Below are 16,562 nucleotides of genomic sequence, written 5' to 3'. Positions count from 1 at the left end.
TTATAATGAACAATATATACCAGGATTTAATCTCCTTTTTCTCAAAAGTCACTTGGATGTCTAGGAAAATAGCCAGTTATTCCCAAATGGTTAATATCATTTGAAAGTAGCTTCTAGAATCACTAGAGAAGTTCCTAGGAGGACATAGCTAGGCAGTATTTTAGAGTTTAGCATGCCTAAAAACTACCTGGGAGAGATTGCTAAAATTTTAGATTCCAAGATGCACAACCTCGGAGATTATAATTCATTGATAGAGCACAGAAAACTAAATTCTTAAGTAGGCAGGTAGATTTTAACATTTAATATTTCAAGTTGATTTCGCTAAGTAGCATGGATTGCAACTTAAAGTATAAACATCATATAAATTAATACTCACATTCTTATCTTTTGTCTATGTTTCCACCACCTCCTTTTAGTATAGAGTGAATCTGATTTGGAATCCCCAAATTGAAGAGTATAAAAATAGTAGAGTTCATAGTTTTCTTTTATTTCTGTAACAGACCCAGCTCTGTATTGCCAGCATATTTTTAGGCATATGAGTATTCCTAATATTAGCTTGATAGGGACCTCCCAATAGAAAAACATTGAAATATTTCTTTCTTTCTGATGAAGTCTGGTTATAGTTTAAGTTGATTAAGACAGAATGTTCTTATCATTAAAATTAATAGAGACATAATGAGTCAAATTCTTTTGTTGCAGGAAACTAAATGTGCTAAATGGCGCTACAGTGTTAATCAGTGTTCACATGCCCTAACTTTCTCCTAAGGAATAATTTATGCATGGAGATATTCTGTTTTAAGGTCTGTCAATTTAAAATCATTTGCCACTTAAGTGGTAAGATAAAAAAAAAAAAAGAATTTAGGTCAAGAACTATCCTTCTTTACATCTCCTTCATATGCAGACAAATTGTAAACATCAAACTGAAAAATGGAGTCACTTAATCAGAATATTAGATGACTATTATTTATGTATTATAATTGCTAATATCTATTCTGCCATGAAGACTCAATTAAAGGGTGCAGATGAAATTGTGAACATGTTAATTACATTAGCATCTTTTCAGATTCCTAATTTAAAGAGGTAGCTGTGGGAGAATATAATCAATTTTGTAGTGAACTAATTTCTTGAGTCACCCTCATCAAAGAGCACATTTCTTACATTTGTGGAGATGAAGGTAATTTTTCATTTAATATTTTATAAATATAAGCTACAAGGTATCTTCTTTAATCAGGAGAACTAAACTCCTAAATTACAGCCTTATAGAATCAGAGTAATCAGTTAAATGAAAAAGCAGAAAATGAAAGGTAACATATTTACTGGCAATCTAATTTTGAATGCCTTGTTGTTATTTTCAAATATGTGTGTTTTTCACACATGTTGATTTTTAGTTTTCATAAGTGATCATTTATTTTTGCCTAATAAATATAAAGGGGTAAACACAAATATGAAATGAAGTTTCTGCATTTCCTAAATCTAAAAAGAATTATTTTGGATTAAAATAAAAGCAGAAAATTACAATATCATATTCACTGAGTGCTATAACAATAACTAAGATAATATACTAATTATATTATTTACAATATAATTTGTATAATTATGTATATAATAGGCTACTTAATATTAAAAACAAGCAGTCTGTGACTTGACTTATGAAAATAAAGGCAAAAAAATAAATTTATATAAACTCAACTTCTATTTACTTTTCTACAACTTAACAAATTGTTAAGGACAGTGATCCTAGATGGTTTAATTTAATCATTTCTAAAATTGTTAATGTGGCATAACTCACATCCATGTGTTACCCAAATTATCATAGGAAGGCGTGAGCATCACATGGAAGAGTAGAAAAACAACTCAGCATAGAAGATGTCTACAATGCAAAGTATTGCCTAACAGTCAAGTTGTAAGGCATATTTGAATGAAAATTTCTTAGCCTACAATGATTTATAATTTCATATTTCTTGTCCTGAATGTGCTTCATGAAATACAAATTATAATTTAAAATAAGTTATTTTAAATTATCAATCTATTGCAAATTGTTTATTTTACCTATTATTGTTTAACATTTGTTCTTGGCAGTGTCTGTTGGTAGTAGTGATGGGCAGATGGCTCTTCTCAAAATGCTTTTAATTTTTGCTAGTCATCTGAAGTACTAATTTTCCTGCTATGAGACTTGCAAAAGAATCCTTCTAACCTCTCGCTTTTAACTCTCAGCCTTAAATAAGGTTGTAGTTCATTTTTTAAGCAAAATGGGAATGAAGAATGGAGTTGTAATACCTAGGGTAGGGCTAACATTTAAATAAAACAGTAATTACGGTTAAACATTATATCCAGGCTTCTAGACAGAAAAAAGGAAAGCTACTTTGTTTTACATCCACCTGAAAACCTGGTATGAGAAGAAGGTGGACAGGACAGTGTACAAAATGCCCAGAGCATCTTACCTGAAGACCTATGGGACCAGGAGGTCCTGGGAAACCTCTTGCACCCTCATCACCCTTTTGTCCAAACATCCCCTGCTGACCTCGGGGACCTGGCTCACCATCACCCCCCTAGAGAAGAGCAATGACAATGATCACAAACCGGAAAAATCACAATTCTGATACAAGTCATCACAAAAATATAGCTATTTCTAATTTAATCAAAGCTGGTCTATTTACAAGGAACCAAGTAAAAAAGATTAAATTTCCATTATCTGCTGCAAATGCACCACTGTTTGTTTGGTTTACATTCTTTGTTTCTGGAGCATGACTGAGTTTGATTTTCTTATCTATACCAAGTGAAGTGAAAGCTGTCTATCAAGGGGAAAATAATGTTCAGAATTTACTACAAATTAAGTACCTTTTAACTCATTATTCTTTTGAAATGAAGTCATAACATTTCTTGTTTATAAAGATCAGCCTGGTTAGCTATATTAGAAAATTTATATTTGGCTCAACATTAGACATAGTTATACCCACACAAAATCAACTGGTTATGTGACAGTTCATAAATTTAATCAGGGAACCATGAGGATATAAATTCGCTGAACAAAGAGAAATACTTACAGCAATTCCAGGGGCACCAACAGGACCTTGAAGACCTGGAGGTCCAGGAGGACCCTGTGGTGAGATAAAAATCAGTAATTTTGAAACCGAAGCCAGAAGAGCCTCAGCTATAAAGTGCAGAACATTTGATCAAAGTCTATTATGCATCTTTCTACTTCTATGGAAAAGTCTCTTGCATTTGGAACAATCAACCATTATTTATTTTACTTCTTGAGACTCAGACTTGCCTATTTGTAATCAGCTTTAAATTGGTAGTTATCGAAAGCACTCTCATCTGTAATGCAGTGGATATTTAAAAATGGATTTTTATGCTAACACAAATCACATTGAAGTTTCACGTTTGAAAAATTTCAAAATGCCAGATTTCTTTAATGAGATATGTATGATTCAGAAAGAGCACTTAAAAGATCTATCTATACAATATTTTCTAGTGAATATTGGGGTAAGGATTCCAGACAGACAGAATATAGTGATACACAAAAATTTAGAATTTCCTTCATATGAAAACACATGCATATGTGTATGTATGTATGTATGTATGTATGTATGTATGTATGTATATATTAAGTATACCAGGCCTCCTTATTTGGGCAATAGATTTCAATAGGTTTATGAGTCTTACATGCATAAATATTGCTTCTTAACTGTCTTTTTTTAACATACATAACTACATACATTTTACATACATAACTACATACATTACTACACTACAAAAGATCCTGGCACTAAAGAAAAACAGTCATTGGACTATATTGTTTGTCACAATAACTGCTATGTGTTGGGAATAGTACTTAAAGGTTCCAAAAGCATGGTTCATAAACCATTGGGGTACCTGAGGCATTTTTTAGGTTTCCATCAGGTCAAAATCCTTTTTATAACCACACTAAGACACCATTTCTCATTAAATTACAGGGATATTTGATGCAAAAGCAATGAAGGTAAACTTGCTGATGACTTAGTCTTATTGTGAGACTTTTAGGGTTAGAAGTACTGTGTATCTTAACACATAAGTTCAAAAAGAGGTTTAATTAGAACTGACTCAATCTCAACTGAATAGTTGTCAAAGAGATAATGTAGTATGGACATTACAAGTAGGTAGTAAATACTACAGAAAAATATCCCTGGTCAATAGCCAAAAAACAAAACAAAACAAAACAAAACAAAACAAAAGTTAAATGAATAATTCCACTCAATAAGAATTAGGAAACTCACGTTTTCTCCTTTGTCACCCTTGCTGCCTTTCTGTCCTGGTTCACCAATTTCACCCTGTATTGGAAAGAGTTGAGTTAAAGTTTATCCCTAATATGTCATGCCTGCCGTTGCAATTGTCATCACTATCACCCATTATTAAATTTTACTTTAAAGTAATTCTATACTAGTGTTTCATGTCACTGTTTAACTTGTGAAATCTGGGGGCGCCTGCATGGCACAGTTGATTAAGCATCTGACTCATGATCTGGGCTCTCATCACGATCTCACAGTTCATGAGTTCGAGCTCCACATCAGGCTCTGCGCTGATGGTGTGGAACTTGCTTGGGATTCTGTCCTTCTCTTTTCCTCTGCCCAACTTGTGCTCTCTCTCTTTCTCAAAATAAATAAATAAACTTTAAAAAATGTAAAATATGGGTTTTCTCTGCTACTCTGTTTCTAATATTGATATAGATTGATATTGATATTGATATAGTAAAGCTATAGATAACCCAAAGTCGACTGAACTTTGAAGCATATTGCAACTGGATTTTTAATTCACAAAATCAATTTTATCTGAAAAATCACCACAACAAGCTGATAATGGAAGTATATTAACAAAAATATAATTACATATTAATCAAAATTCTTAATTAATTACTTCTTTCTCCTGGTTTTCCAAATGCTAAAAATGTTGCACATTATCAGATTACTGGCTCATAAATTGTGTTATGGCATTTCACAATATTAGAAAACACCTTAGATACATACACATAACAATACAGCTATGCATTCAGAATCAAAAGCTTAAGGAGCGCCTGGGTGGCTCAGTCGGTTAAGCGTCTGACTTCGGCTCAGGTCATGATCTCACAGTTTGTGGGTTCAAGCCCTGCGTCGGGCCCTGTGCTGACAGCTCAGAGCCTGGATCCCGGTTCGGATTCTGTGTCTCCCTCTCTCTCTCTGCCCCTCCCCTGCTCACACTCTCTTGCTCTGTCTCTCAAAAATGAATAAACGTTAAAAAAAAAAGCAAAAAATAAATAAAAAAGCTTAAAATCTTCATTTCTACATTTGGTAAAAGAGATGTCCAGTATTATCAAATAGGAATGTAAACTATTGTTTTTTGTTTTTTTTTATTTTTCTTAAATGTTTGTTTATTTTTCAGAGAGAGAGACAGAGTGTGAGTGGGGGAGGGGCAGAAGGAGAAGGAGACACAGAATCCGAAGCAGGCTCCAGGCTCTGAGCCCTCAGCACAGAACCTGATGCGGGGCTCGAACTCACAGACTGCGAGATCATGACCTGAGGCAAAGTTGGATGCTCAACCGACTGAGCCACCCAGGCGCCCCAGAATTTAACCTATTTTAAGTCTTCTTTTGCAATATCCAAGACACAAGGGCAAAGCCTATACAAGCAATGACTTCAATTAGTTTTACATTTAGTTCAGAAACACATATATTTGAAAATAAATAAGCAGTTTTGCCATGTGCTATTTTTTCTCTGTACCATTTTTCTTGCATTCTCTTTTTTTGTTTACATCTAACACACTATTTCCTGGATAGATAATAGTATTCAAACTGTAAATTAAAACCTTTGAGCACATGGAACATGCATGAAACTTTGAAAAAACTGTCTTGAGATTTGGCATCTAATCTTCAGAAATATTAAATCTAGGATTCTTGAGAAAAAACTTGCATTTTCACAGGATGTACTCATATGAATGCAGAATACCAACCTTGTCTCCATCTTCTCCAGGCGAGCCTGCAGGCCCAGCAGGCCCTGGGAGACCCACAGGGCCTTGGACTCCATCTCTCCCTGCAGGGCCTTGGGGACCTTTTTCTCCCTGTATTGAAAATCCAGCAGACCATTACTCTGCTGTAAGAAACCTTTAAGTTAGCTGTTTATTAGGATTTTTAAGTACAGCTGCAGCAGGTCATACTCTGAGTTCCAAACTTGACAGATAAATTATTTAATGTTAGCAAGTAGAAAATATTTTCAATTAACAAATGATGACACAAAAGATACCTACATACTTTCCTGACTAAGAACACCATCCTCGCTAACTGATGAGGGAGCATGAGGCAGGCTGAGGGGTAAAGCACAAGTTGGTGCTTCCCCGCCGCCTCCCCCACACCCCAGGTGGGATCTGTGTGATATTCCTCAGACACTCCTGGCTAGCCAAGAACAAAGGAAAGGGGTTTAAGTGCTTGCCATGGTGATGTGGGAAACTAAGGCAAATGAAAAATTAAATTCCCTTACTGCCCACAGCCCATTGACAAGCCCTTGAAATAGGCAAAGTGACCTCTCTCTAGGAGCTCAACTCAAGGATCACACTCTGCTAGGGACAAAAGAGAACCTTAGCTTAACACTGTCCCAACCTCCAGGATCCTATAGTCAACTTCCTTTATCTCAACTGCACCAAGATATGTATGCTGGCAATCATACTCCAAGCTTATGGTCCCATGATATACATCTAAAGGGTCTCGTGACTGAGGTTTTATTAAATGACAATAAATTGTATTTTCCTAGCAACAGTTTGCCCCTCAAGGTCCTGAAAACCTTGCTTTCAAAATTCCTTAGAGACTTACTCTATCCCTGACCCCCTCTCAACCTGAGGTATATAATGAGTTACCCGTCACCACACCATGCAGCTCTTCCTGCCAACGGGTCCTGTCCCCATGCTTTCATAAAATCACCTTTTTGCACCAAAGACATCTTCAAGAGTTATCTAGGTCATTGGCTCTGGAGCACCCCACCATCACCCCAAAACTTCATCACTAACAATTTATAAATCTCAGGCTATGGCCCACAAAAGTAATTGAGACTCAACTTAGAATTTTTTCTTCAAACTCACATTTCCTAATCAAGCATTGTATTTTGGTAAATCAGATGCTTGATGTTTATGAAAATTCACTGAGCTTTTACTTTTTTTTGGTGGTGCTACTGAAATAGCTGGGCTCTGAAACAGGCCTAAGAAATCATAAAATGCATTTTCCCATATAACCAACTTTTTGCTTTATGCATCAGCTTTTTCTCCTTTTAACAAATGCATCATGGATTATCCTAGATTTTTATATTTTAATTCACTCCTGCCTTTACAGATTCAAAATGATACGGCTGTTAGCTTTGTTTATTTTATTTTTTTTTTATATGAAGTTTATTGACAAATTGGTTTCCATACAACACCCAGTGCTCATCCCAAAAGGTGCCCTCCTCAATACCCATCACCCACCCGCCCCTCCCTCCCACCCCCCATCAACCCTCAGTTTGTTCTCAGTTTTTAACAGTCTCTTATGCTTTGGCTCTCTCCCACTCTAACGTCCTTTTTTTTTTTTTTCCTTCCCCTCCCCCATGGGTTCCTGTTAAGTTTCTCAGGATCCACATAAGAGTGAAACCATATGGTATCTGTCTTTCTCTGTATGGCTTATTTCACTTAGCATCACACTCTCCAGTTCCATCCACGTTGCTACAAAAGGCCATATTTCATTTTTTCTCATTGCCACGTAGTATTCCATTGTGTATATAAACCACAATTTCTTTATCCATTCATCAGTTGATGGACATTTAGGCTCTTTCCATAATTTGGCTATTGTTGAGAGTGCTGCTATGAACATTGGGGTACAAGTGCCCCTATGCATCAGTACTCCTGTATCCCTTGGGTAGATTCCTAGCAGTGCTATTGCTGGGTCATAGGGTAGGTCTATTTTTAATTTTCTGAGGAACCTCCACACTGCTTTCCAGAGCGGCTGCACCAATTTGCATTCCCACCAACAGTGCAAGAGGGTTCCCGTTTCTCCACATCCTCTCCAGCATCTATAGTCTCCTGATTTGTTCATTTTGGCCACTCTGACTGGCGTGAGGTGATACCTGAGTGTGGTTTTGATTTGTATTTCCCTGATAAGGAGCGACGCTGAACATCTTTTCATGTGCCTGTTGGCCATCTGGATGTCTTCTTTAGAGAAGTGTCTATTCATGTTTTCTGCCCATTTCTTCACTGGGTTATTTGTTTTTCGGGTGTGGAGTTTGGTGAGCTCTTTATAGATTCTAGATACTAGCCCTTTGTCCGATATGTCATTTGCAAATATCTTTTCCCATTCCGTTGATTGCCTTTTAGTTTTGTTGGTTGTTTCCTTTGCTGTGCAGAAGCTTTTTATCTTCATAAGGTCCCAGTAATTCACTTTTGCTTTTAATTCCCTTGCCTTTGGGGATGTGTCGAGTAAGAGATTGCTACGGCTGAGGTCAGAGAGGTCTTTTCCTGCTTTCTCCTCTAAGGTTCTGATGGTTTCCTGTCTCACATTTAGGTCCTTTATCCATTTTGAGTTTATTTTTGTAAATGGTGTGAGAAAGTGGTCTAGTTTCAACCTTCTGCATGTTGCTGTCCAGTTCTCCCAACACCATTTGTTAAAGAGGCTGTCTTTTTTCCATTGGATGTTCTTTCCTGCTTTGTCAAAGATGAGTTGGCCATATGTTTGTGGGTCTAGTTCTGGGGTTTCTATTCTATTCCATTGGTCCATGTGTCTGTTTTTGTGCCAATACCATGCTGTCTTGATGATGACAGCTTTGTAGTAGAGGCTGAAGTCTGGGATTGTGATGCCTCCTGCTTTGGTCTTCTTCTTCAAAATTCCTTTGGCTATTCGGGGCCTTTTGTGGTTCCATATGAATTTTAGGATTGCTTGTTCTAGTTTCGAGAAGAATGCTGGTGCAATTTTGATTGGGATTGCATTGAATGTGTAGATAGCTTTGGGTAGTATTGACATTTTGACAATATTTATTTTTCCAATCCATGAGCAGGGAATGTCTTTCCATTTCTTTAAATCTTCTTCAATTACCTTCATAAGCTTTCTATAGTTTTCAGCATACAGATCCTTTACATCTTTGGTTAGATTTATTCCTAGGTATTTTATGCTTCTTGGTGCAATTGTGAATGGGATCAGTTTCTTTATTTGTCTTTCTGTGGCTTCATTGTTAGTGTATAAGAATGCAACTGATTTCTGTACATTGATTTTGTATCCTGCAACTTTGCTGAATTCATGTATCAGTTCTAGCAGACTTTTGGTGGAGTCTATCGGATTTTCCATGTATAATATCATGTCATCTGCAAAAAGCGAAAGCTTGACTTCATCTTTGCCAATTTTGATGCCTTTGATTTCCTTTTGTTGTCTGATTGCTGATGCTAGCACTTCCAGCACTATGTTAAACAACAACGGTGAGAGTGGGCATCCCTGTCGTGTTCCTGATCTCAGGGAAAAAGCTCTCAGTTTTTCCCCGTTGAGGATGATGTTAGCTGTGGGCTTTTCATAAATGGCTTTTATGATCTTTAAGTATGTTCCTTCTATCCCGACTTTCTCCAGGGTTTTTATTAAGAAAGGGTGCTGGATTTTGTCAAAGGCCTTTTCTGCATCGATTGACAGGATCATATGGTTCTTCTCTTTTTTTTTGTTAATGTGATGTATCACGTTGATTGATTTGCGAATGTTGAACCAGCCCTGCATCCCAGGAATGAATCCCACTTGATCATGGTGAACAATGCTTTTTATATGCTGTTGAATTCGATTTGCTAGTATCTTATTGAGAATTTTGGCATCCATATTCATCAGGGATATTGGCCTGTAGTTCTCTTTTTTTACTGGGTCTCTGTCTGGTTTAGGAATCAAAGTAATACTGGCTTCATAGAATGAGTGTGGAAGTTTTCCTTCCTTTTCTATTTCTTGGAATAGCTTGAGAAGGATAGGTATTATCTCTGCTTTAAACGTCTGGTAGAACTCCCCTGGGAAGCCATCTGGTCCTGGACTCTTATTTGTTGGGAGATTTTTGATAACCGATTCAATTTCTTCGCTGGTTATGGGTCTGTTCAAGCTTTCTATTTCCTCCTGATTGAGTTTTGGAAGAGTGTGGGTGTTCAGGAATTTGTCCATTTCTTCCAGGTTGTCCAATTTGTTGGCATATAATTTTTCATAGTATTCCCTGATAATTGTTTGTATCTCTGAGGGATTGGTTGTAATCATTCCATTTTCATTCATGAGTTTATCTATTTGGGTCATCTCCCTTTTCTTTTTGAGAAGCCTGGCTAGAGGTTTGTCAATTTTGTTTATTTTTTCAAAAAACCAACTCTTGGTTTCGTTGATCTGCTCTACAGTTTTTTTAGATTCTATATTGTTTATTTCTGCTCTGATCTTTATTATTTCTCTTCTTCTGCTGGGTTTAGGCTGCCTTTGCTGTTCTGCTTCTATTTCCTTTAGGTGTGCTGTTAGATTTTGTATTTGGGATTTTTCTTGTTTCTTGAGATAGGCCTGGATTGCAATGTATTTTCCTCTCAGGACTGCCTTCGCTGCGTCCCAAAGCGTTTGGATTGTTGTATTTTCATTTTCGTTTGTTTCCATATATTTTTTGATTTCTTCTCTAATTGCCTGGTTGACCCACTCATTCGTTAGTAGGGTGTTCTTTAACCTCCATGCTTTTGGAGGTTTTCCAGACTTTTTCCTGTGGTTGACTTCAAGCTTCATAGCATTGTGGTCTGAAAGTATGCATGGTATAATTTCAATTCTTGTAAACTTATGAAGGGCTGTTTTGTGACCCAGTATATGATCTATCTTGGAGAATGTTCCATGTGCACTCGAGAAGAAAGTATATTCTGTTGCTTTGGGATGCAGAGTTCTAAATAGATCTGTCAAGTCCATCTGATCCAGTGTCTCATTCAGGGCCCTTGTTTCTTTATTGACCGTGTGTCTAGATGATCTATCCATTTCTGTAAGTGGGGTGTTAAAGTCCCCAGCAATTACCACATTCTTATCAATAAGGTTGCTTCTGTTTATGAGTAATTGTTTTATATATTTGGGGGCTCCGGTATTCGGCGCATAGACATTTATAATTGTTAGCTCTTCCTGATGGATAGACCCTGTAACTATTATATAATGTCCTTCTTCATCTCTTGTTACAGCCTTTAATTTAAAGTCTAGTTTGTCTGATATAAGTATGGCTACTCCAGCTTTCTTCTGGCTTCCAGTAGCATGATAAATAGTTCTCCATCCCCTCACTCTCAATCTAAAGGTGTCCTCAGGTCTAAAATGAGTCTCTTGTAGACAGCAAATAGATGGGTCTTGTTTTTTTATCCATTCTGATACCCTATGTCTTTTGGTTGGCGCATTTAATCCATTTACATTCAGTGTTATTATAGAAAGATACGGGTTTAGAGTCATTGTGATGTCTGTATGTTTTATGCTTGTAGTGATGTCTCTGGTACTTTGTCTCACAGGGTCCCCCTTAGGATCTCTTGTAGGGCTGGTTTAGTGGTGACAAATTCCTTCAGTTTTTGTTTGTTTGGGAAGACCTTTATCTCTCCTTCTATTCTAAATGACAGACTTGCTGGATAAAGGATTCTTGGCTGCATATTTTTGCTGTCTAGCACCCTGAAAATCTCGTGCCAATTCTTTCTGGCCTGCCAAGTTTCAAAAGAGAGATCAGTCACGAGTCTTATAGGTCTCCCTTTATATGTGAGGGCACGTTTACCCCTTGCTGCTTTCAGAATTTTCTCTTTATCCTTGTATTTTGCCAGTTTCACTATGATATGTCGTGCAGAAGATCGATTCAAGTTACGTCTGAAGGGAGTTCTCTGTGCCTCTTGGATTTCAATGCCTTTTTCCTTCCCCAGTTCAGGGAAGTTCTCAGCTATTATTTCTTCAAGTACCCCTTCAGCACCTTTCCCTCTCTCTTCCTCCTCTGGGATACCAATTATGCGTAGATTATTTCTTTTTAGTGTATCACTTAGTTCTCTAATTTTCCCCTCATACTCCTGGATTTTTTTATCTCTCTTTTTCTCAGCTTCCTCTTTTTCCATAACTTTATCTTCTAGTTCACCTATTCTCTCCTCTGCCTCTTCCATCCGAGCTGTGGTGGTTTGCATTTTGTTTTCCATTTCCTTTAAAGCGTTTTTCAGCTCCTCGTGACTGTTCATTAGTCCCCTGATGTCTGTAGCAAGAGATTCTCTGCTGTCCTGTATGCTGTTTTCCAGCCCAGCGATTAATTTTATGACTATTATTCTAAATTCACTTTCTGTTATATTATTTAAATCCTTTTTGATCAGCTCATTAGCTGTTGTTATTTCCTGGAGATTCTTCTGAGGGGAATTCTTCCGCTTGGTCATTTTGGATAGTCCCTGGTGTGTTGAGGGCCTGCAGGGCACTTCCCCTGTGCTGTGGTGTATAACTGGAGTTGGTGGGCGGGGCCGCAGTCCGACCTGATGTCTGCCCCCAGCCCACCGCTGGGGCCACAGTCAGACTGGTGTGTGCCTTCTCTTCCCCTCTCCTAGGGGCGGGATTCACTGTGGGGTGGTGTGGCCCGTCTGGGCTACTTGCACACTGCCAGGCTTGTGATGCTGGGGATCTGGCGTATTAGCTGGGGTGGGAAGGCAAGGTGCACGGCGGCAGGGGGGGCAGGCTTAGCTCGCTTCTCCTTAGGTGATCCACTTCAGGAGGGGCCCTGTGGCAGCCGGAGGGAGTCAGATCGCTGCCGGAGGTTTGGCTCCGCAGAAGCACAGAGTTGGGTGTTCGCGCGGAGCGAGCAATTTCCCTGGCCGGAGCCGGTTCCCTTTGGGATTTTGGCTGGGGGATGGGCGGGGGAGATGGCGCTGGCGAGCGCCTTTGTTCCCCGCCAAACTGAGCTCTGTCGTCCAGGGGCTCCGCAGCTCACCCTCCCTTTGTCCTCCAGCCTTCCCGCTTTCCGAGCAGAGCTGTTAACTTATGACCTCCCAGACGCTAAGTCGCGCTTGCTGTCGGAACACAGTCCGTCAGGCCCCTCCGCTTTTGCAAGCCGGACTCAGGGGCTCTGCTTGGCCGGCGAGCCGCCCCTCCGCCCCGGCTCCCTCCCGCCAGTCCGTGGAGCGCGCACCGCCTCGCCGCCCTTCCTACCCTCTTCCGTGGGCCTCTCGTCTGCACTTGGGTCCGGTGACTCTGTTCTGCTAATCCTCTGGCGGTTTTCTGGGTTATTTAGGCAGGTGTAGGTGGAATCTAAGTGATCAGCAGGACGCGCGGTGAGCCCAGCGTCCTCCTACGCCGCCATCTTCCAGGACCCCCCAGCTTTGTTTATTTTTTGACAACGGCAATATTTTCCTATTTTTAAAATACCTCTATTGTGCAATTTAAGAAAAAAATAGTGCCTTGATAATGAAGATGACATCTATTTTCCATTAAAATTTCTTTCCAAGTATAAAGTAAACTATCTCCTAAAGGTCAAGATTTCATCAATTTTGCAGAAGGTATATATGGCTGATTGTTCCCAGTGGTTCTCTCTGCTCTCTTGTTATAGAGGCTGGGAATCCACAATTCTTAAGCTCCTGCCTTTGTGTTACCCTGTTCCCTACCCTCCTTCCCTTACCACCTCCTGTCCCTTTACAATGACTAAGTTTTATCTGTTTTATCTCTTGAATGTATTTACTTCAGTTTATCTCCACCACAAACACCTTATCCCAAGATACTATCAGCCTTCCTTTGAACAACTGAAATAACCTTTTTCTTTTCTCACATCTATTCTCACCTCCAAACTATTCCCCATGCTGTAACCAGAAAGACAATGAGATCATCTTACCAACATTCTTCAATCAGTTTACTTGTTTACCATTCCTAAGATATAGACTAAGCTGTTAGTGCAGCCTATCATTATCTATCTCCTCCTACCTGCCCAGCAGCATCTGGCCTTCCCCCTTGCACTGGCTTTCTAGAATTCCAACTCCCTCTAGACCTTTTTTCAGTTAAATCTGATTCCATGCTACTCCTGTCACTTTGCCTGAATCTACCTAGTTGGACCCTTCCCCTAGATAATTCCTCCTCATCTTTTACATTCTACCATCAGTGTCCTGTCCAAGGAAATGCCCTGATTCCAGCTCCATTCCGTTACAAGCTGACTTTTCCTTCATATCACTAGCTACAGCTTGTAATTAAACATGTACTTAGTGGTCCTTCGCTTATTATCTAATTGCCCCATCAGGCAATAAACTGTGTGAGGGCAGAACTATGTCTGTTTTTGCATTCCATTGCATCCCTCTGGCCTGTGGCCCAGAGTAGCCACTTAAGGAATATTTGTTGAGTTGATTACTTACTGACAACAAAAATAACAAACTATCTATAAAACAAAGTTAACTTGTAAACCGATTCATTAATTTCTTAGGTTCCATATGACCTGGTTTCTCAAAACTTTCCCCAATTATCATGCAAGACATACCCCTGGTGTCACCTTGGAGACCTTTTATTTCCTTTAAATCAAATATTGCAATATCTCAAACCTATTTATACTCCAAAAATGTGCTGTGTTATTCACAGGGAACTTCACCATTTTAACCACATCGCTGATTCAGATACTTCTCCTTAAATGTGGATTTCTTTTAGAGCTTGGACTCCAAAAATCAATTCTTTTATACGAGAGTATCCATAAATAAGACACATTAATTCTTACCTGCCTTCATTATAGTACACATGATTGCTAGCCAAGAATCACCTGCCATTTATTTCTTCTGATTCTGGTCTGTGTGGAGTCAGGAGAAAATCTTTCAATTGCTCTACACCACACTAAATTTAGATTCTTCATTTACAACTCTGCAAGATGACAAACTCTTCCTCCATTATGTATGCATCTCCTGGCCCACAGTCTACGGGACTACCAGAAACATCATCCATCTCTCCTTAAGCAGTCTTTATTTCATCATTTCTACCCCTTTGCTAATATTAACAGCTGAATCTTACCTTAACATTTTGATAGAAGCAGATACTCATCCCCATGTTCTTTCACTTGGCATGATCTTGTATTTAGCCTGTACCTGTACCCTATTCACAGAATCCACCCCTCCTTACTCAAAAGTCAATTTATTTTCTGGTTATAATCCACCCTTTTTTGTGACAACTCTGGTCCACAAACATGATGATGATGGCTCACTGAAGACTTATTATCACAATTCTACAAAGTAATTTAGAACTACCATTTCATCTAACCCTCACGAAATACTGTACTTATCTTCTTTTCCTGGGTTTTGGGAGGTTAAATAGCTTAGCCAAAATCATGAGCTAAACAAATTACAGACCTGAATTCCCAGCCGAATTCTGACTGGCTCAAAGTTGGCAGCTCTAGTCTACTCTGACACCCTTAACTTCCTCACTCTTCACTGATTCTTTTCTTATTATTGGTTGTGGATAAATACATGTGCATCATAATAACAAGAGGCAATGCATTCAATTCTGCTTGTATTTCTACCTACTGTCCCACTATTTTTTAGCCATATGGCTTACTTGGGTTGCTCTACGTGTACCTATCCCACTTCTTTATCAACCGCCTTCATTTGAACCCCACTGTAATTATCCATAAGAATTATCATGAATGCCCAACAGACCAAGTCCTGTTCTCTCACTTTCCTTCTACTCAGCTTTCAGTATTCGTGGTCTTTTCTAATATTCAACAAAGGATACTTTTTAATCTCTCGGCCCTCATGATGGTGTGCCCTGGATATATTTTCTAGCACTCAAGGACCTTTTTTTAAAAGCCATTTTATCCACATTTATGAATGAGTTTGTTTTAATCTTGGAGGATGAGAATTTTTTAGGAAAATTTATATGATTAAATCAAAAGCAGAAACAAAAACAGAAATCTTGACAAAGAAACGTAAGCCTAATGAACAGACTATAGCCCATAATCACTTAAAAATAAAAATTTTAAATCCAATAAATATAAAATAATTGGTTAAATGTTTTCCATCTCATTCACTGTAGATCAAAATTCAAATTACATGAGAAGAGCAGCCACTTTCTATGGGTTTCGTTTACAGACTTTGGAAATATTGGATATGAACTTGTAATACAAGAGGAGTGAAAAGTGCATACTTCTAATATAAAGCAGCAAAGTATAGTTTTAATCAAAACTCCAATTTTATTTTTTAAAAGGAGAAAAATCAGAAGCCTTTTACATTCATAATATCCAACTCCCTCACAGGTCTTAGAGTTTCATAAAGTGTGGGAAAATGTCATCTCATTTAATTGAATTTGAAATTTTCTCTATTATAAATATAAAAAGAGGTGTGTTTATATGCCAGGCACATATGCAGAGAGAAGGCAGTGGAGTATGAAGAACTAATATCCTTGAATAAAAAGTAATAACTTGTGCAGAATGGCAGTATAATATATTTTCTCCTTGAAATTACTTACAGGAGCACCTTTCTCTCCAGCTGGACCAGGAGGACCCTGGGGTCCTGGACGCCCTGGCAATCCAATTGGGCCAGCTGTACCCGCTGATCCGCGTTCTCCTGGTGAGCCCTAGTACACGGGGAAAAAAGGTATTTTATTATTAGTGATGGGAAACTGG

At 38.4% G+C, this 16,562-nt stretch overlaps 1 protein-coding gene across 3 annotated transcripts in view; it reads right to left on the bottom strand.

The window, feature by feature from the left end:
- Window positions 1–16,562, bottom strand: part of COL11A1 (collagen type XI alpha 1 chain) — a 222,906-nt gene that overhangs the window by 40,832 nt on the left and 165,512 nt on the right. For all 3 annotated transcript variants that reach the window (XM_047084158.1, XM_047084157.1, XM_047084159.1), the window contains 5 exons: window positions 16,406–16,513; window positions 5,962–6,069; window positions 4,257–4,310; window positions 3,045–3,098; window positions 2,442–2,549 (listed from right to left, as the gene is read on the bottom strand). In XM_047084158.1, coding sequence (XP_046940114.1) covers window positions 2,442–2,549; window positions 3,045–3,098; window positions 4,257–4,310; window positions 5,962–6,069; window positions 16,406–16,513 — 432 coding nt within the window. The remainder of the gene's footprint in view (window positions 1–2,441; window positions 2,550–3,044; window positions 3,099–4,256; window positions 4,311–5,961; window positions 6,070–16,405; window positions 16,514–16,562) is intronic.

Source organism: Lynx rufus, unplaced genomic scaffold (assembly GCF_022079265.1).
Source record: "Lynx rufus isolate CCGP_SWC_20201006 ecotype Redwood Valley unplaced genomic scaffold, mLynRuf1.p SCAF_2, whole genome shotgun sequence".
NCBI lineage: Eukaryota > Metazoa > Chordata > Mammalia > Carnivora > Felidae > Lynx > Lynx rufus.
Note: the sequence above shows the minus strand (reverse complement) of the source record. Positions and strands in the feature narration are given on the sequence as shown.